This window comes from Heterodontus francisci, chromosome 30 (genome assembly GCF_036365525.1).
Source record: "Heterodontus francisci isolate sHetFra1 chromosome 30, sHetFra1.hap1, whole genome shotgun sequence".
In the NCBI taxonomy this organism is placed as follows: Eukaryota; Metazoa; Chordata; class Chondrichthyes; order Heterodontiformes; family Heterodontidae; genus Heterodontus; species Heterodontus francisci.
The window spans coordinates 60,021,112-60,038,190 of NC_090400.1; the positions used below are offsets into that span (position 1 = coordinate 60,021,112).

Consider the following 17,079-nt stretch of genomic DNA (forward strand, 5'->3'; position numbering starts at 1 on the left):
TATAGACCCAGGCACATAGTCCAAATGGGTTTTTCTTTTCAAACGACAATCAATAGAAACAGGATCACTCCCCTGATGGTTCAAGTGGTTCACAGACAACACAGAACACCTGGCAGTAGGTACTATTCTGCTAGTGTTTAAGCAGCCACATTCTAACATCCATTGAAGGAGTAGACCAATGCACTATGCATGAAAAAGAACAGAGTGGTGCAGTGGCTAGCACTGCAGCCTCACAGCTCCAGTGACCCGGGTTCGATTCTGGTTACTGCCTGTGTGGAGTTTGCAAGTTCTCCCTATGACCATGTGGGTTTCCGCTGGGTGCTCCGGTTACCTCCCACAGCCAAAGACTTGCAGGTTGATAGGTAAATTGCCCCTAGTGTAGGTAGGTGGTAGGAGAATTGTGGGGATGTGGTAGGGAATATGGGATTAATGTAGGATTAGTATAAAATGGGTGGTTGATGGTCGGCACAGACTCGGCGGGCCGAAGGGCCTGTTTCAGTGCTGCATCTCTAAATAAATAAATAATATCTTAAATTATCACCAGCTTACTCACTAGGAACATACTGTCCCAGCATTAAAAGACGTGCCCTTCTCTCAGCAAAGCTTTTTAAGGTTATAATAAATATATGGATGAGGTGATTGAGATTCAATAGATTTGAAAAGAATTTTGAAACCTCAATTCAAAATTCTTCCCAGATCTACTGAACCCCCGATGAATAGGCATTACTATTTTAAAAAGTAAAAATTATTCAAAATTTAACGTATTGTTAAATACATTTGACATTGCTGTCAGCAACACACAAGCACGCAAAAAAAATCCTAAGATCAGGGCATTCAGGAGCAGAATTAATTTTGTTCCTTCTTCCCTACTCACACCCTCTCGGCATTCCCAAGATGGTTCCCATGCTGACTAAGACAGGTGCCAAGAGTGCCCCACACAAAATCCATACTGCTGCTACGCTACACATTCACCAAGAGTCTGGCTGAATGTGTGTGAATGCAGTACGGGGGCAGGCTACAAACCAGCATTCTGCCAAGCAGGATATCGAAACAAGGTAATGCATTGTGCTTTAATAAGTGCAGTGGAAAGAGATGAAGGAATCACTGGCACTTGCCACCAGTTCCATTCCTTCTGATGGTGCAGCTTTTAGTGACACATTCTAAATCATAATCCAGTCACTGAATTAATTAGTATTCAATTAAGGTTTGGACTCAATTGACACTTCTCTAACTTCTGTTTAAATCAGTAAATCAGAAGTGCTGAAAAGTTTAATCAATGTTCCACAGCACTGATCCCACATTCCAGAAATTAAGTTTTAGATGTTATACAAAAGGTCTCTCATGTTGTACTTTTATAAATGCTATCGGGATTTTTTTTTAAATTAAAGGTGCTATTTAAATGCAAGTTGATATCTTTAAAAAGGTGAAGAAAATTCTATGCAAGTAAAATATAACAGGAGGCTTAAGAGACTGGTTACACAAATTAAGTTACATGGTATTACATAGAATGGAGTACAATGAATAGCGATAGTTAAAGCATAGATAAGAGTGATGGGGTGGGGGTAAATGAATGGCATGCAGTGGGGTAATAAGGGATCTGTCCGGATACATATCCATTTCCAGGAATAATTTGGACATAGATACAAGACAAATAATATTGAAATTTGATATCAAGTTAGGGGATTGGAACTCTTTATAAAGAGGAGTCAAGGGTTATGGGAAACAGGTGGAAAGCAGAGTTGAACGATGGAGCAGGCTCAAGGGGACATATGACCCACTCTGGCTCCTATTTCTCAGGTTATGTTCTAAAATCAAAAAATATGAAGTGTCAGCTGTGACTCAGTGGGTAGCATTGCGAACAGAAGATCATTAGTTCAAGAGGGTTGAGCAGATAATCCAGGCTGACACACTCCAGTGCAATACTGGGAGACTGCTGACTTTCGGAGGAGATATTAAACCGAGGCCCAGCATTTACTCAGATTGGCATAAAAAAAATCCCATGCACTACTCGAAGAGAATAAAGCGGGGGGTGGGTGCGGTTTCTCCTGACATCCTGGCCAATATTTATCCCTCAATCACTAAAAGATTATCTAGTTATCACATTGCAGTTGTGTGCAAATTGGCTCTTGCGTTTCCTATATTACATAAATGACTGCTTCAAAATAGCTACCTTATTGACTGTACAGCACTTTGGGACATCCTAAGACTGTAAAAGGCACTATATAAGTGCACATCTCTCCTTTTACACTTTAGGGCCATCATAAACTACGAAAGATGAAGATTGCAGGAGGACCTGGACAGGTTCCTGGAGTTTGGCAAATAGATGGCAGATGCAGTTTAACGTAGAGCAATGTGAAGTATTGTGTTTTGGGAAAATAGTGAAAGGAATTATAGATCTGAAATGGTAATAACCTTGAAGTAGAGGGAGAGAGATGGGGGTTGCAAATACTTAGATCTTTAAAATGCGCAGACAAAAAGATTTTGGATTTCATACACTGGGTCAAAGAAAATATGTTGCATTTACACAAAACATTAGTTAGAGATTGCTGCTGGAGCACTGCATGGAGCTCTGGGCACCTCATTAGCAAAGGACTTTTGAGCTATGGAAGAGGTGCAGTGACTAGAACCACACCAAAAGTAAAAGATAACAATGAAGAACAGTTTAAACAATTAAGACTTGCACTGGATGAGAGAAGATTAAGGTTGATGGGGAGATTAAATCAGCTTCTCCAATGGTACCACTCACCCAAGTCAGAAGGCTGTGGGTTTAAGCTTCATTCCAGGGACTATAATCCAGGATGAGATTGCTTTTCACAATTACAGACACATTGGGTTAGACAGAGGCGAGTGGACATTTTTAGCTAATAATGTAACATGGTGCTACGCAATAAATGAAACAGAATTTACTGCCCGTGTTACAATGGACTACAGGAACATACTGTGCCAATGACCACTGGGACACAGTCTCAATCTCTCAACCACACAACCCCCCACCCCCACTGAGTAATCAATATCTGTTGTGCACTATGTGGCAATGCTAAGCAAGAAATCAGACATGATCACAGATACTATTGCACAGCAGCTTCTATCAGCCAACTATGGAAACACATTGGAGGAAGCTAACAACAGATCATTTGGCACGAACGATGCCCAATGAGACTAACAGGGATGGAGACCACCCTGCACCCCCACCACCAAAAGCATAAAAATCAGACAGGGAGCCAATTTGTTTTGGTGATGTTACTACATAATCATAGAGGTTCTTTTCTCTCACAAACCACAGCCTGCATCACATTATGAAGATAAAAATTCAAATAGCAGTCGACTGAGATCTGAATGGAAGTTCCTAATTAGTGAATTTAAAAGAAAAAAAATCAACATCCATCAGCTGGCAGTCAGCTTTCAGTCATGTATTGCAGCAATGCTATCAGGCAAAAGGAAACTGAAGAATACACCATGATGGGTCCAACCTCTCATCAATTGTATATTTTCCTGTTCCTTCTTATTGTTAATAGAAGCAATCTTTTTTTTTTTAAAGTGAATTTAATGCTGTAAAGCACAGTACCGTTGGTACTTAGATACCACTCCCAGAAATCCTCAGGGATATGACTCAGCACTGAGAAAAACACCAGCAGTCCTACCTCTAGACTGGAGTACTAAATTGTGTAACTGTATACTTTTAAGATATTATCGACAACCCTTTCAGAATGTAAAGCAATATACAAAATACCAGGATGTTTGTAAAATCATTTATACCAGCCACATGAAAACTCCCACATTTTATTTCCATCAAACCCTTGGGCTCCATTGCTGAATAAAGGAAGTTACATCAGGGAAACTCACTTGCACCTATCTATGCCTGCTGAAGGAAGGAAATAAGATGCATACTCAACACCAAGCATTGCCATGGCAGACACTTACCATCACCACTGACTGCACGTCATTTCCAGAAGCAGAAGGGAAATTGACCTGCTCAGAGGGATTTTGGTGCCTCCAGAGACACTGCATCTGCATTATACAAGTTACCAGGCTGCATCCGAAGGCACACTTAATGTCAGTGGTATGCCTTTGAAGTAAATGAAGTAGATGAGACTCCCTGCACTGTAAAAATAATTCACATGTGTGGCTTCATAACCCATGGGACCATTGCTGCTTATAGCTCCCCTAATAAGCATTACTTACTTAGTACAACGCTGAGTACTATTATAATTATAAAAAGAACTCTAGTTAAAAGGAGACACAGTCAGAGTGACTATCAGCCCATCATATTCTTGAAACCAAAACAGAAAAAGCTGCAAATACTCAAACAGGCCAGGCAGTATCTGTGGAGGGAAAAACAGAGTTAACGTTTCATGTCCGTGTGACCTTTCATCAGAACTGGCTATAGTTAGAAATGTAATTCGGGGGGGGGGGGGGAAAGAGGGACGGGAGGAGAATGAACCAGAAAAAAAAAAAATTAGGGCAGAGGTTATGATCTAAAATTATTGAACCAATGTTGAGTCCGGAAGGCCGTAAAGTGCCCAGTCAAAAGAGCTTCACTGGAACACTTGTAACAGGCTAATGAAAGGGTCATAGTGGGAGCATGGAGCAGAATTGAAATGACGAGCAACAGGAAGGTTGGGGTCGCACTTGCAGACTGAATGGAGGCGCTACACAAAGTAGTCACTCAGTCTGCGTTTAGTCTCCATAATGTAGAGACCAGCGAATACAGTATACTAAATTGAAAGTACAAGTAAATCAAATAGTCGTTTGGTAGTACAGAACTTGAGTATTGTTGAAAATAGAGACATATTGTTGAAGCTTTTCGTCTTGCACTCATCAGGACAATTCGTAATAACCAACGTAAAGGAAACATATTTATACTGTATGAGAAGAGTGCTGATTGGTTGGCAAGTGGACTGATTGGTAGAGGCATTGCCATGGAGAATGCACCAGATTATGGTGACTGACGATTAACTGCCATGCTTTGTTTGAGATTTAAACCAGGCAGCTTGACTGGCATTGGGCATTGTCTTGAAGAATGAACCAGCGAATGGCTGTCACTTATTTTGGTTAGTTGAAATAGGCACAATGTGTGTACATGTTCTTTGTCTGCAAAGAACAGGACCTTGTGTATAAATATATGCTGCTTCCACTACACTGTGAGCCCGACTGACAAATGAGTAATGTAATATTTGAATTTCCATGCCAGTGATGCTAGGTATGTAGGCCATATGTCCCAAAGTCTGGCGGATCAATATCAAACATGTCCCTTCCGTTGTTCGCAACGGGCAAGGTACAGTCCATACCTAATCAGCCTATGCTTGCAAAACTCAAAACAGTGTCCAACATTAGACGCGATTCTGTGATAGGACAACATTTGCTGAATAATCCTCAGTGTGCTAAGAATTACACTGACAACCAATTTAAGATGGTCAGTCGGAATGCTGAAAGGGGAGGGGACAGGAAAATGTGCTTGATTGTGGCATCATGCTGGAGGTGGCGGAAAATGATCCTTTGAATACGGAGGCTGGTGTAGAGGCCTGCTACCCGACCCAACGGGACCAGACGACGTGTCGGGTCGGGCCGAACACATGCGGTAAGTGCTCTGCTGGTAAGTATTGAAATAAAAGAAACTTACCTGAGTTGGGAGTCTGGGATGAAACTGAGTCTGCGCAGTGAGCAAGTGACGTCACTGTGATGTCATCACGCAGGCGCTGCAGCTTCTTGCAGGTTTGGTGTCAGGAAGGTAAGTAAACGGATGGTCGGGTCTGGGGCTAAATCGGAGAGGCTCGGGCCGGGTCGACTGTGGTTTGGTCAGATTCCTTTTTCCTGACGTGAGCAGGCCTCTAGGCTGGTGGGTGGAAGGCGAGGACAAGGGGAACCCTATTATGGTTCTGGGAGGGAGGGGAAGGAGCGAGAGTAGATGCGCGTGAAATAGATCAGACATGGTTGAGGGCCCTATCAATCACAGTAGGGGTGGGGGGAGGAAATACTCGGTTGACGAAAAAGGAAGGCATATTGGTAGTGCTAGTTATGGAAGGTTGCATTGTCTGAACAGATGCAATGGAGACAGAAAAACTGGGAAAATGGAACGGAGTTCTTGCAGGAAGTGGGGTATGAGCAAGTGTAGTCCAGATAGCTGTTGGAGCTCGTGGACTTATAGTTAATACTTGGACTTTTGCCAGTTCTGTTGGGCTATTGTCCTGAAACATTAATTCTATTTTTCTCTCTACAGTGCTGCCAGATCTGAGTATTTCCAGCATCTGCACTATTTTGCTTCTGTATATGCTTGGAACCACTGTCAAGCATAAAGATTTTTCTTTATTCTCCAACATATGTGACAATTTAAAATCACACACCTTGATTAATGAGGGAAATACACAATTGCTGTAAGGTTGGACCCAACATGAAGCATGCGCCAGTTTCCTTCTGCCCAATAGAAGTGCTGCTATACATGACTGAAAGCCAACTGCGAGTTGATGGATATCAATCAGCAGCTTGTCCAGATTGATCACACCAGGTCAGTGTATCAAACCTCAAAACTGCAGAGTAACATAGCTGCTTTACAGAAGTGCTACAACAGCCAGTGAGCCAGGTAGCTCAGGTCAGTGCAAGTGTATTACATTTGGAGACAATATCACTTGACTGTGCATCACTTATTTTATCTACAGGAAGAACCAGTCTGTTGTTCTATACAGATGTTTAGGGATTTAGACCAAAATTGCCCCTTTTCATCTACATCTGAATATCTAATTCTTGTATCTCCTCCAATGACTGTTGTAAAACACATGTGCATTCCATTCCAATTATGTGTAGTGACAAGCTATGACTACATTATAAACGCCATCACTAAGACCACCCCTGCCTCAGCTCATCTGCTGCTGAAACTGTCATCCATGACTTTGTTACCTGCAAACCGGACTACAGCCTCCTATAGTCTACCCTCTGTTATCTTGGATTCATCCAAAACTCTGCTGTCCATATCTTAACTTGTAACAAATACTGTTCACCGATCACTCCTGTGCTTGCTGACCTGCACTGGCTCCTGGCTCAGAAGTGCCTCAATTTAAAAATTCCCATCCTAATTTTCAAATCGCTCCATGGTCTCACCCCTCCCAATCCTCGTAACCTCCTCCAGCCCTACAATCCTCCAAAATATCTGCATTCCTCTCTAATTCCAGCCTCTTGAGCATCCCCGATTTTAATGAATTCACCAGTGGCACCTGTGCCTTCAGCTGCCTAGGACCCAAGCTCTGGAATTCACTCCCTAAACTTCACTGCCTCTCTACCTCCTTTAAGACATTCCTTAAAACCTATCACTTTGACCAAGCTTTTGATCATCTGCCCTAATATTTCATGTGGCTTGGTGTCATTTTATTTTATAATGCTTTTGTGAAACACCTTGGGATATATCACATTTAAGGCTCTACATAAATATTTTGTGTTTCCAGACTTGCAAGTTTACCAAGAACCACCGGTCTCTATAACTGAGAAACATAACTAGGCAGTTTAGTAAATGACGTGTGAAATTTTCTTGCTATACATCTACCTCAACTGTGAAATAGACCCAATTATATATTTTGTCCTCCAAACTGCGGGTACCGCAAGAGAATATTCCGAACTTTGTAACGCAAGAGATTATTGCAGGCCTGCCATTGATGGTGACAGAAATGCAGCAATTTCAGATGACTAAGTTATCACAACACAGAAGCACACTGGCTTAATTGTGCACTGTATTCTGATCAGAAAAGAACTAAAGAGGCTTGGAACAAAAGCAGGCCATTCGTGAAGCCCTTTGCTTTACAGTTTCATCCCAACAAATTAGAGTCAGAGAGATTCAGCACTGAAACAAGCCCTTCGGCCCACCGAGTCTGTGCCGACCAACAACCACCCATTTATACTAATCCTACATTAATCCCATATTCCCTACCACATCCCCACCATTCTCCTACCACCTACCTACAATTTACAATGGCCAATTTACCTATCAACCTGCAAGTCTTTGGCTGTGGGAGGAAACCGGAGCACCCGGCGGAAACCCACACGGTCACAGGGAGAACTTGCAAACTCCGCACAGGCAGTACCCAGAACCGAACCCGGATCGCTGGAGCTGTGAGGCTGTGGTGCTAACCACTGCGCCATTGTGCCGTCCAAATTCAATCATGGACCTCTCATGCACATGCAAGAACTCCATAATTTCAAATACCCATTTAAAATCAAAGTTTATTAATTCCTCTTAACCATCAAACTTCTTGTCTCAAAGTTATGCTGAATATTGCCAAGTGACAACCCTGCCCTTTACTTCTATCTCAAACCTAGGACACCTCAACCTAAATCACAACATCGGTAATCCTTTGTGAAATCAGGATTATTTGAAACTTTAAGTTTTCTAAAGAGGAAAAGCTTTTTTGAATCTGGGGCCAGAAATCTAATAGGTCACTCTGCACAGCTACTAGCTATCAGACTTCACTCAATGCATCACGTCTTATGACACCTCACTCTCCCACGTGCCACACTAATTACTCCGTTTCAGTTACTGGTATTATATAATGGTTATAAAACAATGGCTTTACATATTGTCATGCAGGCCCCCACCTGCCAAGAATGAGGCACACATTATTTTGCCACATGAACATTAAAACTTAAAATTGTTGTTGAGAAGTAGAGGGCCTGTTACAAGGAATTGGCAAGCCCCTGACTGGAAAGTCATTTACATACTAACAGATAGTACTTGGAATGGACATAGGGGCCACCCCCTGCTCCAATTTAATCCACAATGGACTTTTGATTACCAGACGTTGAAGGTGGAGGGGCTAGCATTCCAGGTTAACTGCTAAGATGGCTGTATAGACAAACAGATGTGATCAGACCAGTTTAGTCACATGACTAACTGACGGAGTTTTTTTGAATTTGAACTTGCGAGAGAATTTGAACTCAAAGCTGTTTGCTCCTGGACTGAGAACATCTCCTTCTCACTGAACTGACGACACATGAAGCCCAAGAGAGAAAAGTCTCCTACAGTGATCAAGGTTTAAGGAGGATACTGGGCCCCAACGAAAAGCAAGACTATCTACAATCAAGGACTACAGCAAGCTCCAAGCACAATAAACACCCCTCTTCAGAGATTGCCTCAAACTTTTCCCACTCTTTTTCTTCTGCTCTTTTCTACCTCCATTTGCAGGTGCGTATAGCATATGCATGCTAGTGTGGGGTGCGGTGTGTATCCGTAGGCATTAACCGAATTAAAGTTTAATAAAATTTCACTTTTCTTCTTTAAACCTAAGATAGCCTGTTTATGCTCATTTCTTTGCCTTATAATTGGAAAGTGAACAAGGATTCACCAAGGGAGAGCTCAAGACACTGTTTAAAACAAATCCCCGTTACAAAAAGACCAGGTGAAGATAGTAAAAGACCCCTAGACACCTTCCTCACCTAGTCGTAACAATATAAACAAAAGAACTTTGGACCCATTTTCCTATCTCCCAGAATACATCCGAGGTGAAATGTTTTATGTTGGTTCATCCAAGTTGCAATGATTTTCATTGAATTACAGACAGATAAGATAGTAGTTGAATAGGTCTCATTTCAAACTGAACACAAAGTGTAAGGCACTTTGAAAGAGGCCACTTGGCCCATCATGTCTGTTCTGGCCAAAAAACGATCCACCTATTGTCATCCCACCTTCCAACATTTGGTCCATAGCCCTGCAGATTACAGCACTTGAGGTGCATATCCAGACTCCTTTTGATTGGGTTGAGGATTTCTGCCTCAACTACCCTTTCAGGCAGTGAGTTCCAGACCTCTGGGTGAAAAAAGTTTTTCCTCAATCCCCCTCTGATTTTTCTACCAATCACTTTAAATCTATGCCCCCCTAGTCAGTGACCTCTCTGCTAAGGTGAATAGACCCTTCACCTCCACTCTATCCAGGCCCCTCAACATTTTGTACATTTCAATCAGATCTCCCCTCAGCCTTCTCTGTTCCAAGGAGAACCCCAGCCTATCCAATCTTTCCTCATAGCTGCATTTTTCCAGTCCTAGCAACATCCTTGTAAATCATCTGTTTCGAGCAATTCTGAAATGAGGTGACCAGAACTGCACACAGTACTCAAGTTGTGGCTTAACCAATGAGTTATACAATTCCAGCATACCCTCACTGCTCTTATATTCTACACCTTGGCTAATAAAGGTGCCTTCTTAACCACCTTATCGACCTGTCCTGTACCTTCAGGGATCTGTGGACATTCACTCCAAGGTCCCTCACTTCCTCTACACTTCTCAGTATTTTCCCATTACTCGTGTATTCCTTTGCCTTGTTTAACTTTCCCAAATGCATCACCTCACACTTCTCCAGGCTGAATTCCATTTGCTACTTTCCTGCCCATCTGACCAGACCATCAATATCTTCCTGCAGCCGACAGCTATCCTCCTCGCTATCTACCACACAGTCAATCTCTGTCATCTGCAAACTTCTTGATCATGCTCCCTACATTTATGTCCAAATCTGGAAACAGTCGCCACTTTCGCCTGCATACCAGTTACTACACACCCCAAAGTAATTTGTTGCCTGCGACTCTCCATTTCAGGAGCATTGCTGCATAAATGAGAGCTGGTCTTCCACTGCAACAGGCAGACAAGGCAGTTCCCTCAGTTTAATGTCCCATCCAAAAGATGGCACTCCCAGGTACAGCAAGGGGGCAGCACTGGGGAGCAGGGCTGAATACAGCAATAGCTTGGCAATCTGGTAAGGCGTCAACGTAAAGAAACAGAACCCAAAGTTGGTCTCCAGGCACATTTCATAGAATCATATACCTCTACTAAAATTATAAACCTCTTCAAATCCCCAATTAACATTCTCTGCTGGAAGGAGAACAATCCCAGCTTCTCTAGTCTCGCCAAATAAATGAAGGCCCCCACTGGTATTATTCTGGTAACCAGCAGCTTGACTTTCAAATTCTCATCTTTATGATCAATTTTTTTATTCATTCATGGGATGTGGGCGTTATTGGCAGGTCCTGCATTTATTGTCCATCCTTAAATTCCTCCAGTCTTGACTCTCTCTCCCCATCTCTAACCTACTCCAGCCCTTATATCCTTCAAGAACTCTTCCTTCATGTCCACTTTTGTGCATCCCTCACATCCTTTGCCAAGCCATTGACAGCGGTGTCTTCAGCTGTCTCGGCCTTAAACTCTAGCATTCTATCCCTAAACTTATCTGTCCAAATCTCTCCTTTGACGATCAATTTTAGGATTACACTCCTGAGAATTTGTAATATTTGACTGCAATTAAGGGACGAGATAGATGCTTGTTATTTCTGTAAGTCTCCGCTGCACCCTCTCCAACGCCCTAACCTGTTTGAGTCATACAGCTGTGGGTTCAAGTTCTGCTCCAAAGACTTGAGCACATAAACTAGACCGACACTGTCAGAGGTGCCATCTCTCGGATGAGATATTAACCAAAGGTCCAGCTGCCCTCTCAGGTGGAATGTAAAAGATCCCATGGTAGCATTTCAAAGAACAGGAGAGTTCTCCCTTGCTTCTGGGGGCAATATTTAGCCCTCAACCAATAGATTATCTTGTCATTTATCTCATTGCTCTTTATGGGATTGTGCTGTGTGCATAGGGGCAGTAGCATAGTGTTGTTGTTACAGGACTAGTAATTCAGAGGCCAGGACTATTCACTGGAGCCACATGTTCAAATCCCACTATGCAGCTGTGGGAATTTAAATTCAATTAATAAATTGCCAGTCTTATTAATGGCTGTGAAACTACCAGATTGTCATAAAAACCCACCTGGTTCACTAATGCCCTTCGGGGAGGAAATCTGGCATCCTTATCTGGACTGGCCTACATGTGACTCCAGACCCACAGCAATGTGGTTGACTCGAATGCCCTCTGAAATTCCTTAGCAAGCCACTTAGTTTCAAGGGCAATTAGGGATGGGCAATAAATGCTGGCCTTGCCAGCACTCACATCCCAAGAACAAATATCAAAAAAAAATTGGCTGTCGCATTTTCCCATGTTAAGTGAATATTCTTCAAAAATACTTCCTTGTGAAGCACTTTGCGAAATGTGCTATAGAAATGCAAATTCCATTTCCATGTCCCTTCAGGCAGTGTATTCTGGAACATAACTTGCTAGTTCCTTTGCCAATTACTTTACAGCTGTGCCCTCCAGTTGCAAACCTAATAGAAACAGTTTCTCTTCACATACTGTCTAAACAGATCATTTTGAACACCTGTTAAATCTTCACTTAGCCCTTTCTCTGCTCCAAGGAGAACAATCCTAACATTTCTCATCCCTACACATGAATGAAGACCCTCACCCCTGCCACCGAAGGAGGCCATTTGGCCCATTGTGGTTGTGCCAGCTCTTTGAAAGAGCTATCCAATTAGTCCCACTCCCCTACTCTTTCCCCATAGCCCTGCATTCTTTCCCTTTTCAAGTATTTATCCAATTCCCTTTTGAAAGTCACTACTGAATCTGCTTCCACCGCCCTCTCAGGCAGCGCTTTGCAGATCATGAATGACAGTTTAAAAAAATTCTCATCTAAAGGGGATGCAGGAACAGAGGGACCTGGGTGTATATAAGACATTGAAGGTGGCAGGACAGGTTGAGAGCACCGTTAATAAAGCACACAATACCCTAGACTTTATTAATAGGGGCTTAGGGTACAACAGGAAGGAGGTTATGTTAAACTTGTATAAAACACTGGTACTGCCTCAACTGGACCCATAGCCTTGTACGATATGGCGTTTCAAGTGCTCATCTAAATACTTCTTAAAATGTTGTGAGGGTTCCTGCCTCTACCAACGATGGGCCTGTTTCTGTGCTGTATAACTCGATGACTATGACTAACTCTGGGGGTCACATTTAAGGAAAAATGTGAAGGTATTGGACAGGGTGCAGAAAAGATTCACGAGAATGGTTTCTGGAATGAGGAACTCTATTTACAAAGACAGATTGGAGATGTTGAGACTGTTTTCCTTGGAGAACGGAAGGTTGAGAGGAGATTTGATAGAGGTATTCAAAAATATGAGGGATCTGGACAGAGTGGATGGGGAGAAACTATTCCCACTCAAGAAAGGGTCAAGAACGTGAGGAGACAAATTTAAGTTAATTGGCAAAAGAAGCAATGGTAACATGAGGAAAAACTTTTTCACAGCACGTGGTTAGGATCTGGAATGCACTGCCCGAGTGTGGGGCAGGCAAGTTCAATCGAGTCATTCAAAAGGGAATTAGACTTATATGAATAGGAAGAATGTACAGGGTTCTGAGAATGTGGCAGAGGAATGGCACTAAGTGAATTGCTCATTTGGAGAGCCAGTGTAGACAAGATGGGCTGAATAGCCTCCTTCTGTGCTGTAACAATTCTATGATTCTGTGATCTCCCCCCTCTGCTTCGTTGTCAGTTACCATAAATTAATATCCTCTGGTAACAGATCCACCTGACAATGAAAACGGTTTCACCCTATCCACTCCAGCCAAAATGTTTGAAATTTTGAACACCTCCATCAAATCTCCCATTCTCTGCTCTAGGAGAACAATCCCAGCTTCTCCACAGCCTCATCCCTAGTACCATTCTGGGGATCAATGGCTCGATTTAAAAATTCTCATTCTGGTGTTCAAACCTCTCAAAGGTCTCACCGCTTTAAATCTTTAATCTCCTTCAGCCCTACAATCCTCCAAGATCTCCAACACTGGCCTCTTGTGCAGTGCCAATTTTAATCACTCCGCCATTGGCAGCTGAAGGCATGGCTGCCAAAGTCCCAAGACTGGAATTCCCTCCCTAAACCTCCATCTCTTTCCTGCTTTAAGATGCTCCTTAAAACATAGGTCTTTGTTCAAGCTTTTGATCACCTATCCTAATATCTGAGAACAGTCCTGTGCAAACTGGGTGGTTTTATTTTAATTTAAAAAAAAAGTCAACAGATGAAACTCTCCGCCGAACAAAGGCGGTGGAGGGGTGCCACCACCACCCAGTAAACGGGACCTGGAACAAGCAGAGATCTGCAGCCGCCAGCCTCTCAATCCGGTGCCGGGGAGTTTTAAAGGCACAAGCTTCGCTGCTCTAAGGACAGCAACCTCAGCATCTCAATCATTCCACATAATATGTATTTATTATAGTGCCTTTAATGTCCCAAGGTGCTTCAGAGGAATTCTAATTAAACTAAATTTGACACTGAGCCAAATAAGGAAAGAAAGACTAAGAGACTTCCATTGCATGACCAGACATCGAGTGCTTTGTTTCCTTTCATGGGACGTGGGCAAGGCCAGCATTAGATGCCCATCCTTAATTGCCCTTGACAACTGAGTGGCTTTCTAGGCCATTTCAGAAGGGAGTTAAGAGTCAACTACATTGCTGTGGACCTGGAGATCTTCCCTTACCAAATCCATGCTGACTATCCTTGATTAATCAGTTTATCCTGTCTCTCAGAATTGATTCCCACAATTTGCCCACCACTGAGGTTAGACTGACTGGCCTGTAATTATTCAATCTATCCCGCACTCCCTTTTTAAACAGAGGCACAATGTTAGCAGTCCTCCAACCCTCCAGCACCACACCTGTATCCAGTGAGGACTGGAAAATGATGGTCAGACCTTCCACTATTTCCTCCTGGCTTCTTTTAACAGCAAGGGGTATATTTCATCCAACCCTGGTGATTGATCCACTTTCAAGGATACTAATCCCATTAATACTTCCTCTCTCCCCATGTTTACCATACCCAATACTTCACACCCCTCTTCCTTAACCACAATATCTGCACTGTCCCCTTCTTTTCTGAAAACAGATGCAAAGTATTCATTAAGACCCTTACCAACATCTTCTGCCCTACACATAGGTTTCCTTTTTGGTCTTTTATGGGCCCTACTCTCTCCTTACTTATCCTTTTACTCTTAGTGTATTGATAAAACATCTTTGGGTTCACCTTGATTTTGCTTGCCAATATTCTTTCATGCCCTCTCTTTGCTTTCCTAATTTCCTTTTTGATTTCACCCCTCCACTTTCTATACTCCTCTTGGCTTTCTGTAGTATTGAGTTCTTGGTGTCGAACATAAACTTTCCTTTTCTGCCTTATCTTACCCTGTAAGTTCCTTGACATCCAGGAGGCTCTAGATTTGGCCATCTCTCCCTTTTTCTTTGTGGGAACATGTTTACTCTGAACCCCTTGAATGCCTCCCATTGCTCTGACACTGATTTACCTTCAAGTAGCTGTTTCCAGTCCACTGTCACTAAATCACTCCTCAGCTTATTAAAATTGGCCTTGCCCCCATTGAGAACTCTAACTCCTGTCGTATCTCTGTCCTTTTCCATAATTATGTTAAAACTGACTGAATTATGATCACTACCATCAAAATGCTCTCCCACAGCCACTCCTTTCACCTGCCCATCTTCATTTCCTAAAACCAAGTCTAAAACTGAACCCTCTCTTTACCCTCTCGAAGGCCTTGCCATTCTTCCTGGAGTGCAATGCCCAGAACTGTCCCCAGTACTCCAACTGGGGCTTCATAAAGCTGCAGTGAGTGAGTGAAATGGAAGCCACCTACCTCCAGAGCCAGGGCCGTCTTGTCGTAAGCGTTGGGGACCCGCTTCTGGAAGGCCCGGGCATAGACCGGCCCATTCTGTAGGTTGGGCAGCGAGGTGCTGACACTCGGCTGGGCATAGGGGCCGAACTCCGGCTGGCCCACTCCCCCAGCCCCCGGCTGCTGCTGGTGGGCCGCCGCCGCCGCCGCCTGCCCGCTGTCCGGGCTGTTAGCCGGGCCAAGCAGCGAGCTGGGCCGGCACTTCTCCACGTAAGGCACGGGGATCATGCCGCAGCGGCCTTCGCCGTTCTGCGCGTTCCACCACTGGTCCTCGGGCTTGTCCAGGATGCGCAGCACGTCGCCCTTGCGGAACGGCAGGTCCTCCTCGTCGTTGCCCTGGAAGTCGAAGAGGGCGCGGACGAACTCGGCCTCGAGCGGCTGCCGGGGCAGGTTGCTGGGAATGGGCTGCGTGTGTTTATGGACGGGCTCCAGGAGGGTGGTGGTGTCCAGGTAGTGGATCTTGTAAAACTCCAGTAGGCCGTGGAGGTGCTCGAACTCCTGGTCGCCGATTCGGAAGCGGCTGGACCCGGGGTCTGGCTGCTGGCGGCTGTTGATGATATAATGCGACACCTTCGAGTTCTCGCTGACGCTCAACACGTAGTCGCCGGGGCTGGTGCGGCTGTCCCTCACCAGGAAAGTGCCATGCTTCTGGCCTAGCAGCAGCGACACCGCCTGGTCTCGTCTCATGGGGCCGAAATACCAGCTCTCCTGGTTCTTGGCGTCGAAATTAGCCGCCATGCCCACCACCACCACCCCCCGGGCCCTCTCCCCAAACCACTCCCGGCTCCAGGCCCCGCTTCGCTTCGCTTCCCCCCGCCTCGCGGCGCCGGCGGCGGCCTCCTCACCGCCTAGGCCTCAGGCCTGTCGTCCTCCCCTCACAAAACTAATTAAAATTAAAAAGCCTGCCAGCGCCAGACGGACGCGCGCGGGTCCACCTCATGAAAAAACCGCCCGCCCTCAATATTCGCTCGAGTGCCGTTTGTTTTTGTTTCTCTCAATCTGTTGGAAAAACAACGCTCCCGCCACCCGCGCGCGCTGCCTGCACCCGACCCTTTTCGGCAATTTCTATCCGCCGACTAAATTCTTTTTTGGAACAATTACACAGACCGGAGTTTGTTATCTAAAAGGAGCCGCCTCCCCCCTCTCCCGCGCACGCGCACTCCCGACCTGGCCGGCTTGTTGGTGGGGGGGGGGGGGGGGAGGGGACAGAGCACCGGCAGGGCTGACCTCACCTCCCGGAAAATGGAGGAGGACCGCCATATTGGTGAGGTCGGGCGGCGCGCTGACGTCATCGCCACACCACCTGTTCTGTGCTTGAAGCTGTTTCACAACAACAACAACTTTCATTCAGATAACACCGATAACCTTCTCAGTAAAGAAGAGGAGAAGGAGGAGGGGGAGGGAGGGGGTTCTCTCTACCCAGGAGCCTTCTGTTTGTTATTTGGGGATTTGGCTTGGAGGGTGTTGCACATGGCGGTCTCGTGCCGTAGACTGTTAAGTTGACCCATGGATTCC

The 17,079-nt window shown here is 44.5% G+C and overlaps 1 protein-coding gene across 1 annotated transcript in view; it reads right to left on the bottom strand.

Annotated features, from left to right (window-relative positions):
• The window catches only part of crk (v-crk avian sarcoma virus CT10 oncogene homolog), a 38,373-nt gene extending 21,651 nt beyond the window's left edge, over positions 1-16,722 (bottom strand). The window contains exon 1 of the mRNA XM_068010811.1: positions 15,529-16,722. Within this exon, the coding sequence (XP_067866912.1) occupies positions 15,529-16,302 (774 nt within the window). The 5' untranslated portion in view covers positions 16,303-16,722. The remainder of the gene's footprint in view (positions 1-15,528) is intronic.
• Between the last annotated feature and the right edge of the window lie 357 nt (positions 16,723-17,079).